The sequence below is a fragment of the Lampetra fluviatilis genome, chromosome 3 (assembly GCF_964198595.1).
Source record: "Lampetra fluviatilis chromosome 3, kcLamFluv1.1, whole genome shotgun sequence".
Lineage (NCBI taxonomy): Eukaryota > Metazoa > Chordata > Hyperoartia > Petromyzontiformes > Petromyzontidae > Lampetra > Lampetra fluviatilis.
This window is the reverse complement of record NC_136277.1, coordinates 20,010,880-20,034,849: the sequence shown is the minus strand read 5'-3', so window position 1 is coordinate 20,034,849 and position 23,970 is coordinate 20,010,880. Positions and strand designations below refer to the sequence as shown.

General features: G+C 40.3%; 1 protein-coding gene across 5 annotated transcripts in view; it reads left to right on the top strand.

Annotated features, from left to right (window-relative positions):
• The window catches only part of SNCAIP (synuclein alpha interacting protein), a 218,232-nt gene that overhangs the window by 106,806 nt on the left and 87,456 nt on the right, over positions 1 to 23,970 (top strand). For 4 of the 5 annotated variants that reach the window (XM_078884680.1, XM_078884691.1, XM_078884688.1 and 1 more), the window contains exon 3: positions 10,503 to 10,714. In XM_078884680.1, the coding sequence (XP_078740806.1) occupies positions 10,655 to 10,714 (60 nt within the window). In that variant the 5' untranslated portion in view covers positions 10,503 to 10,654. Of the gene's footprint in view, positions 1 to 10,484; positions 10,715 to 23,970 lie in introns of all 5 variants that reach the window. The other variant, XM_078884675.1, reaches the window with a different exon arrangement.

Sequence of the window (23,970 nt, the reverse complement as noted above, 5' to 3'; positions counted from 1 at the left end):
TGTTTTATATTGTAACATAGCGCACCTATTTCACGTGAAGAATTGCGTCTTTCTTACGAGCAGAGCACATCTTCACACTGGTTGATTGTGAACAAAAGACATTGATGGCTGATAGTGAAAAGTAATTATTCGAATAATGGGTATTCAATGTCGATCCGCGCACCGTAAACATTCAGCGATGCCAGGGGATCATTTGTAACAAATATTTTGTGTTCTAACTCACTTCAGTGCCATTCAACAGTTTGAGGTGTCTGTTATTTCAAAAGAAGGATGATAATAAAATCACTGTGAAGAATATGTATAAGCAAGGGGGCACAAAGGGCATTGAGTGGAGAAAAGGGTTTATTATTCGCAGATAAATTATTGAAGCAAAAACATTTGTTTATACAGTTCATTGGGTTCTTGACAGAACCGTTTTATTAATTAACAATGAGATGTTGACTAATGACCTATGCATTGCGCGCAATGTAATTATCCTTTTTACGCAGGCATTCTCTATTTTGTGGTCAATAAATGGAAATCCTCCTTATTTACACATTATAGTGTTGCTAATCATACATACCTCAAACGTGGAATTTATTTACAACTTTTTTTCTCATCAGTCCCAAGGCAGTGTACATCCACAAGAAGATGCACATCAAAGCAGCTTTGTTTAAACAAAACATATAAAACTCCTCTGATTCTGAGCTATGAAATGTGGCCTATTGATTGAGTTTCGTCATTGTGTGCTCAATGTCATTGCTTGAACATTTAGCATAATTATTATGCTTTTCCATTTACGACTAATACATTTTGAAGATGTTAAGGATATAAATGACTTCTATTTAGATATTCTTTTTCTCTTTCCCCCCATTAATTAAACTTTGGTGTGGAACGGGCACTTCTGGAATTAGCATCATTAATCAACACTGTATTCCAAATGGAGGGGGGAATAAATATTTAATTAATGTTATACTAATGCTTATACGGCAACATTTATCTTCCAGCAAGCAGGTTGAAGGCGGTTGGCATCAAATATTTATATTAGCTTTCCTTTCAAGGCAGGTGAAAACCCATTAGGACAATAATACTCGTTATGAAGGAGACTGAGGTGAAATGTGTTTGAAAAACACAAAAAACGAATGCCAAAACAATGAATACCAGCAAAGAAATAGACTTTAAAAAAATCAGATAGAGGCTTCAAACAACGTAAGCAAAAATAACGTGTATGTACAGCTATACGAAGTGTAGTGTACACATGTCGATTGTGGGGGGGGAATCTATGGAATTGTTAATATCGGTTAGAAATTCGTCATGCTCCTTCCTCTCCGAGGGCGGCTCTAAACTCCAGAAAAGCACATGGAAGGCGATGGAACACGGGGTTTGTACATAGCTCATGCCAGGTGCGAACGATTGAGTTAAGGTGAAAACGATGGCTGGTGTGCAGTCTTCAATTACCGAAATTTGCCACACCTGTTAAGAGCAATGTAGAAAAACCAATGTCAGAGCTCTCAACTTCCTTACATGGATTTAACGTCAGCTGAACACCGATTCATCTTCAGCAGCGGCGCTTCTGCCCACCTCCGTGCACGCGGTACACTGAAGGAGCAGGAATAGAAAAAATAACGGAGGCTGTGTTCCTCAACATGAAATTACCAGCAGTGCAACTTGATCACTGACCTGAAGGTGAAGGCTCACATTACCCACATGATGAAAAATAAAGATTTCTTTACTCGCCATGTGAACTGGAGCACGTTGACCTCCCAGTATTGGACCGTTTCAGGGCTTATGCACACGACTCACGGCGGCGCAGGCAATCTTGTGTTGGAATGCATCTGAAAACAATTTAAATGTCTTGCAATAAGGCACGGAGACATTGCGAGACATAAAGTAACATGCATTCGTAAATCATCCCTGTGCAAAAACACGCATATGCAGACGTTGGGGTGAAGCACATACTCCTCGCAAGAGGAGTTGTACAGTACATGGATAGGCCAGGTTCGCTCTGCTGTCCGATGTGAATTGAAATGTTGTTCGAGTAAAAACAAATCGCGATACACGATCACGAGACTTTCCTGAGCACTCCCATGAGGCACTTTTAAGACAGGGTGTAGATATATATCACCACATTTATGTCATGATGTTCAGTGCACGGTAGGATTAGAACCTGGTGGGAGCTACGATTGTGTATGTATATATGTTTAACTTCTTTCGCACTATACGTAGCCAACCGTGCGAATCGGAGGTGCGTGTTACTGGCAATCTCACTGCAATTGGCTGCCAAGAAAAGCAAACTGGGGCTGGGCAGGACACGTGACTGGACAGCACGATGGCCGGTGGGCAAGACTAATGATGGAGTGGCAGCATAAGGAGGGAACCTCCACGAGAGAAATCCCACCGTGGAGATGGAGCGATAAGATCAGCTCACGTGCAAGCAGCTGGATGGATTGTTGCATTGCGAGTCCACGAAAGGTGATGATGGCGGCAGGGGACTTGGGAGGCCTTCAGCCAGCAGTGGATAGATCATGGCTGGTAGTGATGATGAAGTCGAACTTATGGTGGTGAAGGGAGGGTTCTTCCAAAATCCATGTTTGCCAAACCCCTCCCACACCTCTATATTACGGTCGGTAACCACCGCTCTTCTTCTGCCTTACTGCTGCTACTACTGAGTGTGAGCCAGATATGTTAATCCATGGGAAGTAAACTCAAACACATGGTGGCTGTACTCTTTCCTGGGGGCTGGTTAGGTGGCGTTTCAGAGGCGAATCAGCAGGGGCCCCCAAATTGCTATGGATAACTTTTTTTTTTCTATCTAAATAAAATAGTTAAATCTTGACTTAAAGCTTTCGTAACTGCAGTAATTCATATTCTTGGGTCTTTCGGTAAAGTCACGTCGAGAGCTTCAAAGAAATTTACAAAAAAACCTACGACGTTTCGATTGCAACACAAGCAATCGTCATCTCATTTGTAAGCTATCTAGTTTTTTCATCTGATTTGTTATTATTTTCATACAATGTGGATAAGTTGTAATTGATTATTGTAAATGAAAGTTAAAATGTATTTTAATATGCAAATGTATTCATTCTGACACGCCTACTCTGTATATTCCCAAGACATTTAATTCATTTAAGTGACAGCAAAATCCCCACCTCTACAACCACACGGTGTTCTAAATCCATGATGGGTCTCAATTAAGCTCACTTTTGTCTGGTAGTTTATCATATACTATACAGTAAAAAAACACCTAATTTTAGAATGCACAAAAACATACTCATATTTCTACCTCATCCTCTTATCCCCATCGCCATGTGATGATACGATTTTTTTTTAATAAATTCGTTTTACAAATGTCCTCCAGCATATGTCGACAGCCCCTTCTTTTAACATCGACAGGGATGCCACCCTCTCCTGCTGTCTTACCATATTTCAGATGTGTTGCGGCCGTATGATCTCTAGAAATTCTTCTTTCTCTAGCTTTGCGATATTCTCATACTTTTACAAAGTGCTGTCCTCCCCTGCTGCCCGATGTGTCCATAATGGCATTGAGTCACGTGATTGCTCTCTATTTAATAGTTGGATAAACCAGATCTGTCATGCCACCAGGGCTTCCTTTGTCTCTGAATGTCGATTTTCCCCCTAACTGGTTCACACCGAATGTTCTTCAAACTTGTCTGACACCATAAGGCTGTTAACTATTATAGAGAATACTTTTTTTCTGTCCCATTTTTTTGAGAATATCTCATTTCCTCTGCCTGCTTCTGCCAATAATCAGTTCTCTATTGAGCCAGATTTTTCGTCTCATTTCTTTCCAATGCTCGGCTAATTCATTATGCAACCTCTCATTCTCTTCAATAAGCAGCCACTCCAAGTATTGTTAAACATTTTCAGCCGTATCTATGTCTTTTCGGCTTGGACACTTAACTGATTTCTTAAATGTTCATTACCAGACTGCCTCAACGATAGCTGTTTTAAACGGTGTTTCTGGTGATAATTTGTCTTATTTAACGTTTGCAAAATCAACACCTCATGGAAGCAAACTCTATGACTTTTGGGTAGTGAGTTACTCGGGTTTGTGCAAGTGCTGTGGTGACTAAGAAGTTAGTGAGCAGGTGCTGCCTTCTGAAATAAGAATTCAGGGCAGGGGTAAAAGTAAAAATGTAAGTGGCACTTTTCCAAACGAGGTCCTTTTGGCCCTCATTGGTTGGTCGACAATCATCTTTTCAAGTTGGGCAGAGATCTGTGTCAATGGTCAGTGCCACCATATGCCTACAATGATTGCACTTTTGGAACCAGACACCAATTGCCTCCTCAGTTTCAGGAGAAAACAACAGAGCCTGTGGCATGCACGTCTTTCCTTGTTTGGCGAAAGCTCCCAAGAGCAGAACAATCCACACGGGATAGAAAATAAATTATCCTATCACTATAATTAACTCATACCTGTTATGGCTACCTTATTCAGAAAGTATCTTGGCAATCAACAGACCGTAGGAGAGAAATAATTATTTTAGCGAAAGTATTAAAAAGCATTTCCAAGCTCCCATGAGTGTTGAGCTTCCATCACGATGAGTGTAGAGCTGCACTCATCTTCGTCAGCACAGATGCTGCCATGGTGTGATGGTCAGTTCACTGGACTTCCATGCCAGAGGTTGCCGGTTCATTCGCCCTGCAGGGCAGTTGAAACATTGGTGCAAGTATCTTAAATGCCCCCATCCTCCACCGCCACCTCTGTCCACCCAGCAGTTTCAATGGGTACCACCACAGTTAGCGAATCAGCAGGCCACATGTGCTGGGGTGAAGTGTGGGTCGTCCCGCTTCCTCCCCCAGATTTCTGGACAGCGGTATACTCTCTAGAGCACTGTTCTTCAATTTTCAGAAGGGGCCACTTTTGCCGATAAGACATCAGTGTGAGGGTCGCCACACCGCCTGCATGGGGTGTTTCACGTTCGTGTATTGTCGGGGGGCTGCACTAAAGGCCACGAGGGGCTGTGAGTGGCCCGCGGGCCTTGCAATGAAGAAACACTCCTCTAAGAGGGACTCTCCAGAGCTCCCTCGTGTGGATGCCCTCCTTCCAAAAGCAGTGGCCTGGGCAAGTAATTGCCGGGCTGCACCTTTACCCCTCAACTGTACCTTGCATCTTCATTGAGAGCTCCTAGCTCGTAGTGGAAATTACACATTCGGTAGTGGAGATCGATTTTATATTTCTGATAGGACAAAGCGCAGTTGTTATTTTGTGCAATACTAATGGCTCGCCCATTGTTTGTAAAGGAATTTGTTCACGTTGTAGTCATATTAATTCGTGTTTATTTTAGTAATACGCTTTGACTGAATTTGTGCAGGTAAGAGATACGTTTCAAAAACATTTGATTATAAAGACTATTAGTAGAAGTAGTTGGGAATAACTTTTCGTTCATGGTAAATAAAGTATCGAGTTTTGATTTGAGGCTGTTTAATCATATATAGTATTTGAAGATTCGGCTGAAAACCCACCTATTAAAAAATACATTCACTCTCCAGTTTTTGATCTAATCTCTTTAGTATTTTGCTCCCCGGTCAATTTATGACTTATTTTCCTCCTATTCTTAGGTTTTTTCGGTAAAGTCACGTAGGTAAAACATTAAAATTAATGAAAGTAAAATAAAATAAAAATCACGACGTTTCGGAGGCAACACAAGTCTCCGTCATCAGGTGGGACCGTCACAGCCAGATTTGCTGCATCAAGTGAGGCAATGATTCAAGATGTAATCCCTTAAATGCAAGTTGAGGGGGGAGGAGAGGGGGGCGGAGCTCATCAGAATGTGGTAGCCAATGAATGGAACGTATCGGGAGGGAGGGGGGCGGGGCTCAAAGACGGCACGACGTGTCACGTAGAACGCCTCGGGAGGGGGAGGGGGGGCGGGGCCAAAAGAATGCACGACGTGGTACTTTCATTAATTTTAATGTTTTACCTACGTGACTTTACCGAAAAAACCTAAGAATATGAATCATTGCAGTCACGAAAGCTTCATATCTAGAATTATTTCCTCCTCTACACGCGCGCTTGGTGCTACGAGATCCATTGCTTGTTGGTGCCTTGTACACCCGAATTTATTATGTCGAATGATAACTTTTAAAAGTGTTGTCTGCTACCTGTCAGTATCATTATTGTTTGGAATAGACCGTTAGGCAGCCAGCTGTCAGGTTATCAGTCTCATCCGAAGCAAGGGCAGATATAATTGTTGATATATTCTTTTGTCTGCACATAACGCATTAAAACGCCACTCTTCATGCTGCATTTCTAAGTGCAGACATCTTATAAACATATCTCCCAAGTGCGTAGCATTTTCACGAGCGCTGTAATTTATTTTGCATGACACAATTATTGGACAGCCTTTTGTTTCATGAATGCCAACCATAAATCAGCGAAATGAACGCTTACGTGATCAAACAGGTATCCCTACTGGAGCAGTAAATTGCGATTCCAAACATAGAATACAATTTTCACGTTTTTTGGTTGTATAGTACACTCTTAATCATTTTACCAATTAATGTATTGTCTACTACAGATTGTTTTTTTTTAACTCAGGCTCTCTCCCAACGCCCGTTGACATAATCTGGCGCAAAGTAAATTCAGCTTCTCGCCAAACTGACAAACAAGCCATGATGCATCCGGGGCACACACGCCATGGCTAACATGTCCCCGAGGACGACAGCAGAGCGAGCGCTGCTCCGAGTAAACTCGGGGAGCCAAAACGGGGTGAGATTTCAGCAGCCATGGTGACTGTGGCCGGCCCGCGAGCCATGCGTTACGAGGGAGCGCGAGCCGGCGCGCATGTGGTAGCGATTAAAGGAGCCACAACGCTCACCACCAGCCCCCGTCAGCCAAGCTCAGCCGCCTTCAACAGCCCCCACCTCTTAACTTTCCCTTAACTGCACTCGACTGCCCGTGCATACGAGGGACTTAAACCGCACGTAAAGCTTGATTTTTATAAATTGATCTTCCAACCAAAACACCACCACATTTTTATTTTTTATGGAAATACTCATAAAGTAAATGTTAATCTTGGGATTTCAGCAGATTTTTTTTTTATAAATAATACACCTTTAAAAAAAATAGGTGGAAGAACGAGAAAGAGCCTTGCTTCAGCAGCATGCATGCACAGCCTGGCTTCAGGTTATCATCATTATTCATCTTTATTTGGTTAAGTCCTTTAAGAAAAAAATACATTCCACATTCGGTAAAAATGGCTGAACTATTTTCCACAAATATTTACTTTCTTTTGTAAGTACTGCATGCCATTTTAATGTTTGTTATATATTTCTTTTCTAAACAACCTCAGTAGTTCTTAATTCCAACCACCAGGAACGTGGATGGGCCTCTATTTTGCCAAGAAACTTCATTTTCAGAACTTTAGGAATTGTTGCGAGCGCATAAAAGAGACAGGATGTGGCTCTGCCCCAGCCAGCAATGAGGCATTATACGTGTCAGTATCTCCAAGGATCAGTGTGTGAATTGTGGCTACATTTTTCACCACATTATATATTTCTGTCAAGCGGACAAATAACGGCGTATTTTCCAGAAAATTATGTACTTAGTGTGTGGCACTAGTTGCCACATTATGTTCCTAATGCAGTATTTCTTCATCAGTCCACACGGACTGACATGTTATTAAATCCTGGAACACCACTGAATGAACCATACAATTGTCCTGGTAACAGCATGTGTAAAATAAAAAAAATAACCTCACTGAATTAGATCCACATCTCCTATATTTCTGGGACAGACTTTTGTTCAGGTTTTTTTGTCGTGGTGTAACAATGTTCATGACAATCTTAAAAGAATAATACATTTTCCTTTAAATTAAAATCCTTAAAATATATTTCGGTCTTTCCCCCCCCCAAATGTTATTGACGATGTGTGCTGTTGGCATCATGTCAGGAGACAAAGATTACATTCAGAAATTCCACAGATCAATGCAAGTCCTCCACGCTTCTGAGAATGGTTGCGAAAGGTATTTTCACAGAACTTTTCAAAAAGCCTTCAAGTGGCATTTCCTTACCCACTAGTGGGCATACTTTCACGCACACTCTGCTGTGAGTTTTGTGTTTGTATAATGGCATTCAAACCAGATATTTTAAATCCCAGAGCTGCAATTTGGACAAGAATTACGTATTGAATCATATCACAACCGTGAATTGTGACAATTGATCACATTTACTGGAGGATGAATTGTTATAGCTTCAAGGTTTTCTTCTCAAATCAATAAGGGGTTTCTACTGAGGATTTCCACATTGAACGTTGAACATCGTTTGTTATAGAGGCTTGGAGGGGTGAAAAAACGATGCTTTAATGTTGATTGGTGTAGAGGACTATGTTTATTGGACAAGAAAATGTTGGGTGCTGTGGCACTTGACATTTCATTTTGGAACATGTCAAGCACCTACTGTATGTGTGATCAATGAATGCAATGTATAAGGAGAGTGCCGTTCTCTCAAATACGCTCTCTTACCCAAGCTTCGCAAAGGGGTATTGGAACTAACGGAGGCTGGCCTCCTCACACCGCACAGCTTTTGGGGGTTATTTGACCATACCTATCCACGCTGGTCAGTGGCAGCTTCGTGAAGGTGAGGGTGCATAGATGTGGGAACGTTGAAGTACATTACAACAATGTGGATCAGTGGTGGAGGACTGTTTATAGGACAAATAAATGTTGGGTGCTACGGCACTTTGCATCTTACCTGAAGCACCGGCTGTGTGTGCGCTATTCGTGAAAAGAAAGTATAAGTAGAGTGGAGTTCTCATCAATAAGCTCTCTCACGCAAGCCTGGCGAACGGGTTTTGGAACCACGATGGTGAATTCGGTTGCCCATGAACCCCGTTTCACCATCCCGCGGTGAGCCTATCAAGTCTTGCTCACTTACAAATACATTATGCACATACCGGCATTAGTGAAAGCATATGTGAGGTCTTACATAAGTAGTAGGAGCAGGTTCCAAATAGTTTTAAGCATCGGCCCGTTACATGTTTCAGGTTAATGCACGTGCGTCTCTTTTATTCATAATGCACACCAGAGTCATTGTGACGTTTGTCGGCTTGCACGTAAGTAGAATGTTTCGGCGTTATTATATCGCCCGTCGACTTGTGCATATGCAGCGTGTGTACGTCTTTGTCTGTCGTCCTGGGTTTAGCTCCTCATTCACCAGTTGTTGATCCATCTCATTGATTATGTGTTTCTCCGCAAAACCGATGCATTAATTTAACATTTCGCAATGGCTTGCCGCATGGAGAGCACTTTAGATTGCCGGGATGTGGCAGACATATTATGACATTGTTGTGTAATTCTAGATTTGAAGCTTTCGTGACTGCAAGGATTCATATTCTTAGGTTTTTTCGGTAAAGTCACATAGGTAAAAATAAAATAAAATTAAAATTAATGAAAGTAAAATTTAATAAAAATTAAATAAAAATCACGACGTTTCGGAGGCAACACAAGCTTCCGTCTTCAGGTGGAACCATAATAATAAAAAAGGGGGCCTGTCCTAGCCCCCCCCCTCAACCAGTATATATATGGGGTAGTATCTCTTGTAATCTCTCATTTACTTGATACAGCAAGCGTGCTGTGACGGTTCCACCTGAAGACGGAAGCTTGTGTTGCCTCTGAAACGTCGTAATTTGTTATTTTATTTTTTATTTTACTTTACTTTCATTAACTTTAATTAAAAAATTTTACCTACGTGACTTTACCGAAAAAAAACCTAAGAATATGAATTGTCGTGTAAACCGTTTACGGGAGGCAAAAGGGCTGGCAGTACGAATATTCTTGTTGCGAGACAAATAATGCCCTCCGTGCGACCCTAGTGTCGTGGAGATGCGCACTTGTCTCGTGAGGATGGCTTGTTCAAAATAACTTTGCCAGCAAACTCTGCCTAGGGTCAAGTATGCTGGAGTGTCTCGTCACGGTAATGTCCAACTGCACTGCATTTATCTTAGTTTGAAAAAAGGTGCTAGGCAAAAGAAAAAATGTGTTTATCCGTCTGCACATTTCTTTGTATGTGTATTGTGTGGTGTGTGTGTGCAATTGTGTGTGAGTGTGTACTGTCTTTGTGTGTGTGTGCGCGTGTGTGTATGCTGCTTGTGAGTGCATGTGTGCCCGTCTTTTGTGGTGAATGGGAGGTGCATCATGGCTTGCAGATGAGTGTGCTGGGCACGCGATAGTGAAGCGGTGAGCGCACTGCTCTACGAACCCGGCGACACAAGTTCGAATCCTACTCAGGGTCAACACCACAGTGACGATTTATCTGATGCGGTCCTGGGCCTCCCCCTCAGTAGACTCAGCCTCAAATGAGTGCCTGGTGCGGTGTGTAAACATCGCCACTGGGGAGACAAAGGCAGCTGAGCGGGCTGTTGGCCACCCAACCCCCTCGTGTACCGTGCCTGTCTCCATAGGTGCTCCGAAATAGCACTTGCCCCAACGGTCTGTTAAGGCTATACGGGGGATCTTTGTCTGTGTCTTTGTGATGAATGGGAGGTGCGTCATGGCTTGCAGATGAGTGTGCGGGGCACGCGACAACGCACGAGGGAGCAACGAGGAGGAGAGTGACGGCCAAGCTCGCCTCTGTGTGGCGCCCAGCAGCACGGAGTCGCGGTGGTGAAACGACTCAAACGGCACTTAGGAAGCAGCATGTTTGTATCGGCACCATGGACAGCCCGGAGTATTTGGACTTGGATGCCATCGACTTCAGCGAGGAGGGGATTTCGGTGAGTGAACGCGGTGTCCAGCTTTTAGTGGCGTGATCGATGTTGATCTATCCCTTGCATTGATTTTACGCTTGGTGAAAATTTCCTTTCTGCGACTCACATGTTGTATTCAAACTTTTAAAAATTTATCAATTTCATTGCATTCTTCTTTTTTTTGCCCAGAAATGTTGTTGCCTATTGACATACTAATAGTTTGTTTCATGGTACAATGGCATTGCTAACTTAACTTTTTGAATTAATACGTGGCAACTGATAGAGTCTGCAAAAGCTGATACATAGAAATGTTTACTCCATATGAAACAGCAATGTTTGTGTGAACAGTGAGATTAAATAGTTTTTAAACATACTCAATGCAGCCTATAACATAGCAGCCTCTAAAATAGGCTGCTTTCGATTATAATTGTGCATCTCATAAGTATATAAGAATTATAATTTACTGACAGTGTTTTTCTTGGATGAAATGCATGAAGGTTGTACTCTTTGTAATCAGTGTTGTTAAGTGAGATATTTCTTGCGGTCACATGATGCTGAGCTTGTGCGATTGAGTTTGCTATGACTGCTGTATCTGCAAATAGATTTTTTATAAGGATGGCCAAGGTATTTCCATGGAAAACTTTTTTCAAGAGGTTTTAATGTTGGGAAAATATGTGTGAAATATGTGTGTTGTTTGTATACATAAGGGGGACGATGCATAGACTTTAATCACATTTTTATTGCTAGAGTTGTGCACTGATTTTTTTTTTATTAATACATCAATAGATATGCATCAAATCGATTTATAATCGGTCCTCTTGCCATCGGAGATGAGTTAGATTTTTTTCTGCATGATAGCCCTGAATTTGTACCACGACTTGGCAATGCATCAAAAAGTTTCGGCATTTTGTGTCCGTATCATACCGAACGAATCGCTCTCATGAGCGAGTGACTGGGCCGCAGAAGGACTCTCGCTCGGAATTTGTAAGTACAATTTAGGAAGGCCTAAATTCATCATTGAGTAGGACGTGACTGAGATAATGTTACATATTATCACACGGGAGTTCCAGACATACACCAACTGTACAATCAGTGCCATAGCTAAGATATGGTAGTTGCAGGACAGTGACTTCCGCGTGGTCCACATACATTGTAAACTCGGTGAAAACAACCTAAGATCCATACTCTTTGGTTCTATCGGTAAAGTCACGTAGGTGAAAAAAATAACTAAATTAAATCACGACGTTTCGGAGACAACACAAGCTTCCGTCATCAGCAAAAAAACAGAATTACAAAAAAACAGAATTACTGTTTTTTTGCTGTGGTTGACTCACCTGATGACGGAAGCTTGTGTTGCCTCCGAAACGTCGTGAGTTAATTTAGTTATTTTAATTTTTTTCATCTATGTGTTGTATTGTTTACGTGGGAGGCTATTGACTTATTAAACTTTACAAGCCAGTACAATCTAAATCAAATGGCTACTTCAACCACTAGACCCAATATATATAAAAGAAAATTCATATAGCTCGTCCATACTTGATATTCTATGAACGAATTCACCCAGTAAATGTTCAAAAGTGGGAGTCTTAAGTTACTATTTCAATTACTATGTTATTATCTTTGGTATTCAACATACACGAAAGAACTAAAACACCTCATAAAATCATGATGAAAAAACTGTCATTTCAAAATGTTGGCGTTCATGCATTTATACATGCCACTCTCCGTTTTGACTGGGATACGGTGAGCAAAATCCCAGTTTTTGGCACTGTTTGGACATTTTTAAGACCAATTCCTAAAAATCATTGACAAAACATGCCCCCTTAAGTTCATAAAAAATGGTGATCATACACCACGGTTAGATCTGAACATTTCTGAGTTAATGAAAACGAGAGATATAGCCTGGAATAATACAAAAAACATCAAACAACCTTCCTAATTGGATTAGCTATAAAACACTAAGAAACAGATGTACTCGCCTAGTAAGAAATGCTAAATTATCATGATATCATAAAAGTATTCTAAAGTCACAAAAAAACCCAAGACTCTTCTGATAAACATTGTAAACAAGGCAAAATGTTATACAAAAAAAACATTCAATATATTCTGATTCTAAAAATAACTGCTCACAAAACAAGACGTTATAAGTGGATTTAATTATCATTTTGGATCAGCAAAACGTTTATTTGACAAAACAGACCAGAGTAAATTTTCTCCAAATACACCACCATTCACAACACTCATATCTTCCCCTTCACACAATAACCCTAACAATGTTTGTGAAAGTCAATGTCACTACTTGTTATGTATTCCCATATCTGAACTGGATGTACAGTACTGCTAAAATAGTTTAAATTAAGACATCATCATCCATGGGAGAAGATGAGTTACCTGCATTTGCACTTGTGGCTGTGGCAGATCTCATCTATAACCTCTCACTAACTGCTGGTACATTTTTTTTCTCTTCTTGGTTCTTTCGGTAAAGTCACGTAGAAGGGAAATAATAAAATAATAAAAGTAAAACATAATAAAATAATTCTTACGACGTTTCGGCCACAACGCAAGCAGCCGTCCTCAGGTGAAGACCAGGTCTGTCGGGGAGACAGCGTCTGAATGAAACACCACCACGCTTGGAGCGTATATTTAAAGCTGGGTTGGAAGGGGGGAAGGGCGCCTTGACAAAATAATTTGCATATCAAGAGGAATTTAGCATATTTATGGGAAATGCAGGTATGTGATTAGTACTACTTGTGAAATGCGTAGGAGGTGTGCGGGGGGTTTCAAAGTCATATTATGCCCGTGCTGGTACATTTCCACAATAGTGGAAATCCCCTCTTGTTTGTCCACTATATAAAAATGGCTGTAACTTGATAGCTCATCAGATTCCTGCATGCCAATGAAAATTTCCTAATAACCATCATCGTTTATTATTTACACAGCGCCTCCCATAGAGATCATCTCGAGACGCCAAATTAAAGGGTTGCTTGAGATAATTTCTCAGTAAAAGGTTCGAATTCAGACTAAACATATCCTTCGTGAACAATATAGTATCGACAATGTACACAACAAACAAGAATGAACACAATTTAAAACATGCCCTGGTATGCTTGTTTGCATGCGATTCTTGTAAATATTACTCCTCAAAGGTAATTCTTAATCTCGCATTTTTATCAAAAGAGGACGACAAAACTGTCAAGACTCTTTTGTCCATGTGTGCTCCTTCTCGTCACGGTGCCTGCGTCAGCTGTTTACCACGCTGCAGCCTGGAAGACGGACACTGTTTATAGACATACACATAATGCTTGGCCAGTGAGCCCGATCTTGGCAGCTCACGGCGTAACAATGCATCGATTTAAACTCTCAGACATCGATAAGCAAAAAGTCAAGGGTACCAGCTAAATGTAGGAAAACATTCCATCCCAGAACGATGGCTGTACATGTAGCAATACATTTTTTTGGTGACTTAAAAAATGGGAGATCACGTTCGGAGAAAATGTGCAAGAAGTGAATGTGATAACGAGGTTTCGCTATCAATTATAGGGTCCATGCTGTGCATGTGCAGCCCTTTTATTAATCAACTGCTGGATGAGGGCATCCCCGTATCGTGTGGATTGTGGGATTTAATTGAGCACACTGTACCATGATGCTTAGTACAGGTTGGTGGAGACAGGAGCACGTAAGTGCCTTCTGCTGCCCACCACACAACCCCACAAGCCATATGACAAACCTGGCATGATTTCGATTTAAAGCTTTCGTGACTGCAGGGATTCATCTTCTTGGTTCTTTCGGTAAAGTCACGTAGAAGGGAAGTAATAAATTAATTAAAATAAAACATAATAAAAAATTCTCACGACGTTTTGGCCACAACGCAAGCAGCCGTCCTCAGGTGAAAACCAGGTCTGTCGAGGCGACAGCGTCTGGGGGTCATCCATCCAGAACTACCCATGCTCAAAACCTGCTTAGCTTCTGAGAATTGATGAGATCAGGCGCACTCTGCGTGAATTGTCACAGGCAAAACCATGACTCATGCAGCAAATTACATGTGTAAGAATGGGTGTGTTTCGAGTCATGTATGTTGTATGAACTGTGATGGGGTCACACCCTCTAGCTACTAGTGGACACCACATTCACCACAATGTAAAAAAAAATCCATTCTTGAACTGAATTGAATTGCCGGCGGGTGAATCGTTACACCTCTAATAAGGGGCCTTGTAGATAATTTATCTACTTCACTTGCCATTGTTTCGTGTACTTTGGAGGTAGGTGTTATGTACCCAGTTTTATAACTGGTTCTGTAATTGCCATCGGTGACCAAGAAGTAATGATTTAAACACGCAACTCGAGCAAACACACCCAGACAACCTGCAGATGTTTTTAATGACATATTTTTTGCTTGTTCATCACGAAACTTTAACCATGGCGCCCAGACATTGGCAAATCCAAAGACAGTACTTTCATGGGTACGAGTCTACCATCAGTCTTTACATGCTTTCTTTACGATAGATGCATAAACGTGTACTCTGGCATCGATGCATACACAAACGGATACCCACACTACATAATATCGCCCACATTTCAGTCCCTTGAACAAAAATCAGTACAATAGAACCTCCGCACTTATAAATATACAAACAGTATAATAAGGTTAAGAAAATAGTATATGAATGTACTTTGGGAATTGTAGGGTAATGTGTTTGAGATAATGAGCATACGGATAAATCTATGCTGGCCACAAACCCGACAGTAAGTGGACTATGTATCACACTTGAGGTTCACATTTCACCTAAATCACTTTATGGGATGTGTTTGTTTTAAAGGAGCCATATCTACAATTGCTGAAAGCAGATTCTAAGACCTTTAAGTGTCGTTAGATACAATTTTGGGTCTCAATTATTCACAGTAATTGTGGCACCGCGTGGGCAAAGCTTATGCCATTTTGAGCGATTCAAGTTTGAAAACGTAACTTATAAAATGTAAATGTTAGACATCATGTTTAATGATCTTATTGTCTCACAGACGTGGTATTTATAGATTGGTTATCTCCACATTCAGACCGTTTTCACATTGCTTAACACACACACACACACTGGTCCTCTTACATGTCATCCACCTGATTCCAGTATTTTAGACTAATTTATGAAGGATACATTATACCCCGTAGAAAAATACAACCTTTGTCAATGTACCAATAATGTAGCACAGTGTGGGATCGATTCAATGTTTGTAGTTGGATGGTGTTGATAATTGGAAAGTGGAAGTTATGACCAAGTCTTGATCACAATCTGGTCGATTACACTATTTCAAAGTAAAAACTATATAGTGGGTTTCCCTCAAAAGTCACATTAATTAATTTTTGTGTGGTGCAGACTTAAAATGTGGCCGTTGGTTCAATAACATCCTTATTACCTTTGTGATTGAAATCTAATGGATCTGAAATTCTTAATATCTGTTCTGTCCCGCTTTTTGAAGAGAATGATGACTAAGGAATATGTCTGTACATGAGGTATTTCATTTCTGCGTAAACATTTAGTAAAATAGGTCAAGTAATTAGCTTTCATGTCGTTGCAACAGCTGGTCCTGCTTGTTTGATAATGTTTGTGGTTAATTACATTTGGTACAGGAACTTTAATTTATTTTTAACGCTGCAAAGGATATTGTGGACATACATTCAGATTACACCGTCGATCGTAAACTAAACAAATGTTTTTCCTGTGAGACCCGATATTTTTCCTATGAAAATCAATCCAACATGTATCTTCTAGTTTAATGATTCTGCCTCTGTAGTGTGTTATGATTCAATCTTGGTCTCCTAAGAACTACCATTTGCGATTTACCAATCCACCTTTTTTACTTCTTTCATGCTCCCATTGTTTATTATGAGATGTTCAATCACGTTGGCATTTTGTTGGATGATTTTTTTTGTATTCATTTCCTAATGGTTATACAGAGGTCAGTGTGCTCTGTGTTTTGTTAGGCATTATAATTAGTATTATCTTTTCTTTTCTTGTAATTTTATATTGCTTGTTTTCTCTTAGATTTTTTTTTACTTTGATTACTTTAAATGTTAACAATCAGGTCATAGTGTCGTTGTGATAGAAATACTAAATATTTTGGTTAGACGAGTCTAATTTCTCCCACTTATTGAATACGATTTTTTTCTTAATTATCTGGTCTTTGCCTGAATTTAGATTTGTAGCGTTGAAGTGGAACTGGCATTGCATCAGCTTCCCAGTGAAGATGCAACTCTGGCATGCGGATGGCCCAACAGTTTCATGTCTGCTGGGTTGTGATCACTTCCTGTGTTAAATTTGTTGAGGACACAGGCATCCTTTGACTTGCTGGGCTATTATCCACGAGAGTGAAGTCGATTTGGTTTTAATTGCGCCACGTTGGCTTCTCCTTGTCCATTTTCTTTAGTCCCTCTTTCTGAAAAATGCATTCACTGTTTTTATTTCCCCACTGTTTACACAATCGCTCATTGATGGTCTTGCTCATGATCTCGTTCCTCTAAACTACATTTGCACTGGATGTACTAGATTCGTACATTGGTCCATGTGATTTGTTATCGGGGCATATATCTGTAGAGATTTTAGGGCTTAGAAATGCAAAAATAGTTTTTTTAATTAAGCTCCCTCCCCTGTACATAATATACTTGAGTAGAAACTATGATCAAGTTTTTGAATATGGTATTGTGACTAAAATGTAATAATACATTTTTTATACTCTTTGGTTCTTTCGGTAAAGTCACGTAGGTATAAAATAAAATAAATCACGAGGTGGGAAAGCCACCTGATGACGGATGCTTGTGTTGCGCCCAAAACGTCGTGATTTATTAAATTTTCTACCTACGTAACTTTAACCGAAAGAACCAAAGAGTATGGATTCCTGCAGTTGTGAAAGCTTCAAATCAATATATTTTTTGTAAATTCGCTACTGGACGAAGGCCTCTGCATACAGTGTTAGTCATGGGTGTTGTTTGACCATCTTTAACCTCAACGGCCAGTGGTGGGTTTGGTAAAGGGGATTTTCAAGACTGTTTCAGATATTGATCGCCACTGACGTTCACCGTGGCTATGAATCGAACTCGGTATGAACCACTGTGCCATCCCTTCTGCTATGTCTGTATTAGTAAGTGAAAGTTCAATCGATGGTTTAAGTGCAGTAATGAACCAAGTGTAATTGTAAGTTATCTCCAACAATTCAATGCAATTCCTCTGCTGTGCATTTTATGTTGGTCATGTGCACTGCCATTGTCTTGTAAGCATTCGAAAAAGGACTGTAGCAGTCGCATGAGCAAGCAATTGCTGTGATGCACCTTTATAGTTGACAAGAATTTGTTTTATCTAACACAAGAAAGCATTTTTCGGTTTAATGCTTTCGTGACTGTAGGGATTCATCTTCTTGGTTCTTTCGGTAAAGTCACGTAGAAGGGAAATAATAAAATAATAAAAACTAAACAATAAAATACAATTCTCACGACGTTTCGGCCACAACGCAAGCAGCCGTCCTCAGGTGAAGAACAGGGCTGTCGCAAAGACAGCATCCGAAATATCGTGAGAATTTTATTTTATTATGTTTAATTTTATTATTTCCCTTCTACGTGACTTTACCGAAAGAACCAAGAAGACAAAAAAGCATACTCTTATCACGATTGCAGGCTGGATAACACAAGACAAGGCAGTGTAAAATTCATCTGAAATGGGGAATCATTAGTCCTGATAATCTTTCTGTTGACGGGGCAAGCAATAAAAATTCTGATATTTTTAAGTCAACTTAATTCATCATGATATTGCTAAGCATTAAGAGTGGCTGACATACTGCAGCTTATGTAAATATCGTGGCAGCCAAGAGTGGTGCTTTTTTTTGCACAGCTCTAACACTCTGTACTTTTGCCAACGGACGTGTTGCACTAATGGTGCCCCGTGCCGTGTTCTCGTGTCTTAGTGCCAACATACCTTGGGCCCCAAATTAATAATGAGAATAATACTGTGCAGGTGGTTAAGAGTACATTAGACTGAATTAGTTTTGCTTGCCACTTACTCTGTATAAACTCCCCGAACACCTGGGCTGAACTATAAAAACATTGGTTATATTAAAAAAAACATTAAAAAAAAATATATAATTTGGTACAAATGCAAAAACAAAACTTTCAATATTTTGATTGCTAAACTGTAAGGCCGTGTTTTTGAAACAGTGCCATCTGCTCAATATTGTGCATGCTGTAGCTTACCTACAGGGGATACACTCAAGATTGTATAAATTATTGTTTTCAATACATTAGCAACAATGCACATCGTTGTTGGAATAAATGAAGAAATAAAAATACCTGCTGTGGGTAATACCCTCTCCCAAATCAATCAATTGCAATGTCCAGCATGGTAAAGTCTAGTCACACAACCCCCCATAACGGAAAAAAAAACTTTTTTTCGTACAATAACAGCTCTGGCTGTGAGTGTCAGAGTGATTGGATGGGCCTCATAATTGAGGCTCACAATATGCATACTACAGTTACTGCAGTAGGCTTCTGTAGTACAGTGGCATCGTCACATTCTCATCTGGTCTGTAGTTGGGCAGGGAAATAGCACGAATAATGTGGACTGCTAGAAGCAATATTGTTCCTGTATGTAATCTGAAACAAGCTGTCGAGTGCCTTTGGTAAGATACAATGATAGTTGTATGGTAGACATGCCATAAAAGACCTTTCCACTGCATACATGTTAAGATTATTCACGTTACGACAGTGCTCGTGATCATTCCCATTTAATTTGGGGAAAAATGTGTGTTCATGTTTCACGAAAGTTGTAAGAAATAAATAAAAACAGCGAACGGTTATTTTTTAAAATCACAAATTCATATGACATTTCACGTGATGTAGACATTTATCCTAAGTTGTGTATTGTAATAATGGCAACAATGATTTTCACCAAAAGTTTTTAGATTCATAGATGTAAAAATAACGTTAAAATGCCTGATGGAGTGGGGGGGCTCAGGCGTCCTGGCGAGGAATCACAACATTTAGTTAAGAGATGTGGTGTCAGAGATACCAGAGAAGACATATGGGGAGAGAGGGAGAGAGAGAGAGAAAAATACACAGATTTGGGGAAAGATACACTCACAGAGAGGGAGCAAAGGAGGCACGGCAAATCCAGAAATATAGATACACAAGAGTAACTGGGACAGAGAGGTATACGGAGATGTGAGATGCAAAAGAGGACACATGGTGATGCAGAAACAGACACAGGGAGACAGATCAGCAAACATATAGATTCAGATCTATATATAGATTCAGATCTATATGCTGTCCTTCCCCCGCACCTCCGATGAGTACGGTTGGCTACGTACTGTGCGAAAGAAGTTCACCATACATACATGCAGATTGACAGAGGCAGACACACAGAGAATAGCAGAAAAACAGAGACACAAAGACAGCAAGCCACAGATAGAGCATGAAAGAAAGCAATCCTTGATATACAGAAGGATACATACAGGCAGTGGTATTAGTGATATTGTTTTTAGATCTGCACTGATTCACCACTGCCAGTGCAACTTCCTAAGATTTGTTAGAACACAACAACAATGTATTTTTTTTAATTATATTCTCTTTTCGACTCATGGGTAGGACCCCGGCTCACCCTTCCTCCTTTCTATGTGATCCTGCACCCCAGCCTTCACCTTGCAATGCCGCATTCCATGCTTAGGAAGCATAGTCGAGGTAGTTTCCTGTTGGCTTCCTCAACAGTGTTTTTGTAGGTGACACCATATGCGGATGCAGTTTAATGTCACGCCCAGGATGGGCTATAGGTCAATCTGAATGAACACAGCTGGGCTGAATAATTGTCTGTGCACTGATTTAAATACATTCCCCATACACATACTATGGATTAGTTCCAAAACTGCATTTAAATTTGAATCTGATAGTAGTTATTTGCAAGGTCAGCTTGTGTTATTTAATATGGGTTTTCAATCTGTTTTAAATGTATGTGTGTACAAACTATACGATGTTCGGAGTAAATATGGTTATCTAAACTGGATTTTGGGAGTATGGAAATGTGGAAAGACACGTAAACTATACAGTCATATATAGTGAGAGACGCATTGACACCCAGAAAACAAATGACAGAATGAGCCCAACAAACACACAGATACACTTAGATCGTCACTTGTAATACACTGGTTCCACTTGAAGTATGTAATTGAGCTGTGGGGGTAGGGATTCCAAGCGGGTGACATAATGCACGATGGAAGACCAATGGTGCTTTTTCCCTGATTGGTTATTTAAAAAAAATCAATACCCTGTGCACTGTACTAAACCAATAAAAGCAAATGAAATGAAATTATACATAATTGTCTAAAATCCCACTGAACCATAGTGCTTGTTTTGATAAAAAAAAATATTCTGCCAATGTGAATCTCTTGCTTCCTTAAATAAAACACCGACTTGATCCCACACCATAAGAATGTGGAATTTCCACAAATGGATGGCTCAGAACCACAAAAAACGATGAGCATCTCCTACACTCGTGTGAGTGAGCGTAGGATTATGACTTGAATTATAATTCAATTATAATTAAATTATAATTCAAGCCAATGATAATTATCAGACGTTGAAGCCAAAATGGGAGGGCACCCCAACTAGAGCTGGGATATCTAAATGTTTGAACAATTGGGTTAATCTACCGAATATCAATCCAATTACTCGATTATTCATCAAATTTACACAAAAATAGTTAAATAGAGTCTCACCTCTGTTCCCACATGTGCCACTGAATGGGCTGTGATGGGCGGGGGCTTGGTGATGGCATGAACAAAGTCAGCTGGGTCACACTGGGTGTGGCTTGCGGGGGTTTCCTGCTATCATTAGCGGCTGCCATTATATTTTTAAAGAGATACGGGAAATCGACCACAAAAAAGCAGTCAAATGCAATGTTTAGCCAATTAATCGACTTCTTCACTTTTGCCATCGAGAAGTTTTATTTTTATTGCATGGCAATCAATCAAAAAAATTGCCGGATACGGAATTTTCCCAAATGAAGTGAAGAAAGTAATTTAATATGATGGGTTTTCTTACAAATAATAATAGGTGACCAGGCTGAGACGGTCAATGCACTTTGCTCATAGCATGGGTGCCTTTCTGTATTCGAACACAGCTTCTTGGTAGTGCCAGCTTCATCATTCTGAACCCCGAGTTTCTCAGATGTGTGCTATGCTGACGTCTGATTCCTGCCATATAAATGTGGAATTTCTTTCACTGGATTAGGACTGTTATCAAGATCAGTATGTCTCAGTGCTCATTTGTGTGTAAGGATACACTTGAACTTTTTTCAAGGTAAAGGAAAATATAATGGTTACTTTAATCTGGCTAAAATCCTGATTGTAAGTCAATATGTTCTGCTTCCAAGACAAATCAAGTTCTGTTGGATCATTTTCAAATTAAAGTCAGCTTGACTTAACTCTGAATGATATAATATACACAATACAGTGGTTTCATCTGGCATTGATATATTGTTTTTTTATCAGAAACTCTAACCACGCGAGCAAAGAACAACAACACATTTCTTTGCGAATTCTGGCCATTCTCCTGTTGCCGGTCACATGGTCAGTTGGCGGTAAGCCGTCAGAACTGTCAAGTGCCGGCAATGCCAACTTGACGAGGCAGCCAAGCTTACACAAGTGTGCCTGCTGCCGCATTTGTCCAGAGCAACTTCAGATCACACACATCAGGGCCCACAGTAGAAGGATGAGAAAAAAAAGAAAGAAAAAAAAGGACAACCATGTTGTCAAAAAGCCTACATGCTTCCAAATAAAATATCAACCAAGGGAATTGTCAAACTATAATAATAATAATGAGGCACTCTAGAATGGCCAATGTTGGATTCTAGAACAATAAAGGTTGAATCAGGCTTGATTGATGATTGAGTTGGTAAGAGCAGCTGTGATGAGACCACAAAATAAAACTGGTGTTCCTCGAGGTTAACAGCGCATACAATACTGTATGAGTATATCTAACACGGTACAATTACATTAGCACTCCTATTATCTGTGGTTATGTCGGGAGTCCGGCCGTGTTATTAGCAGATCATGTTATCAGTAGATATTTCAGAAAAGTAATGATCCTATCCATGTCAAAATAATCCCCGATCATTTCAGGGGACCTCCTCTTACCTGCAAATAAACGTGGATACAAGGAAGGCAAGGCCCATGGATAATAGGAAGATCTGCAGATCAACTCAGGTCCATGGATAATGCGAAGAACAGTTAATAGGGATATGATTAAGCGTTGCTATATTTAACAAGTTTTAGGGTTTTTTTTAAGCAGCACATTTCATGTTTAAGGCAAAATTCAACGGATTATCTACTTCTGCTGCGGGTAAAAGTGGTGTATCGCAACACAACAACTGTCATTTCCAGTTTCTTTGAAGTGTTCACCTTCAGCCTTCAAAAGCCAGTGCCGACTTTGCAAGTTTTCATCATTTTGTTTTCAGCAGAAGACAGACAGTCAAGGCAGATAGAGGTGGGGGGGGGAATACTACCCTCTAACACTCGTTGAAATACCAAATATCAGAATCATGCCTCAAGCATAATTTTTGGCTTAGGAATTCAGTAGTAGTCAGAATGTGTATTCCACTTGTGACTGCTCTCATGGCCTCACCGGTGACTCTGCCTATCTCCTGGATCTACACGATGGCAGCCTATTGAAAAGAAAATGTATCGGTTAACCACATGGGCCATTGGCATGGCTCCTTCGTGCAGGCTCCCCAGGAATGCCATAATGGTGAGTGAAGCAGAGGTGGCCAAAGATAGATTACAGTGCTGTAGCAGATCAACGTATAGGTTCGTTAAGTACAGCCATATTAGACACGGATGTGGCAGTTGCATCAAAGCCATCTAGAAAAAAGAGTTGGCATATTCCTTGGGGGAAAATATGGTTTATTAAATCTACAAAGCACAGTTTTGAAGTTTCCTTCAAGATTATGAGCATCGATGACACACCACAAGTTGAGTGAATCATAACATTTTCCACAGCTCTCCCCAATCAGAGAATACTTAAAAATTACTGTCAACATGTCAGACTCGGTTAGACAAGGTTGTTGAAATTTTATTACAGAGAATTCAATGAACTTTTTCTTGTTGTTTGACGACTTGGTTTTCAGGAGCTTATTTTGTCTGCATTCTGTCAAAAAAGGGTGTCTATTTTAGGTAGGTTCAGCAAATCGCAGTACATGAGAGATGTACAGAACAGCATTGGGGGTTATTCCTGAAAACGTTATTTAGTATAGTCATTC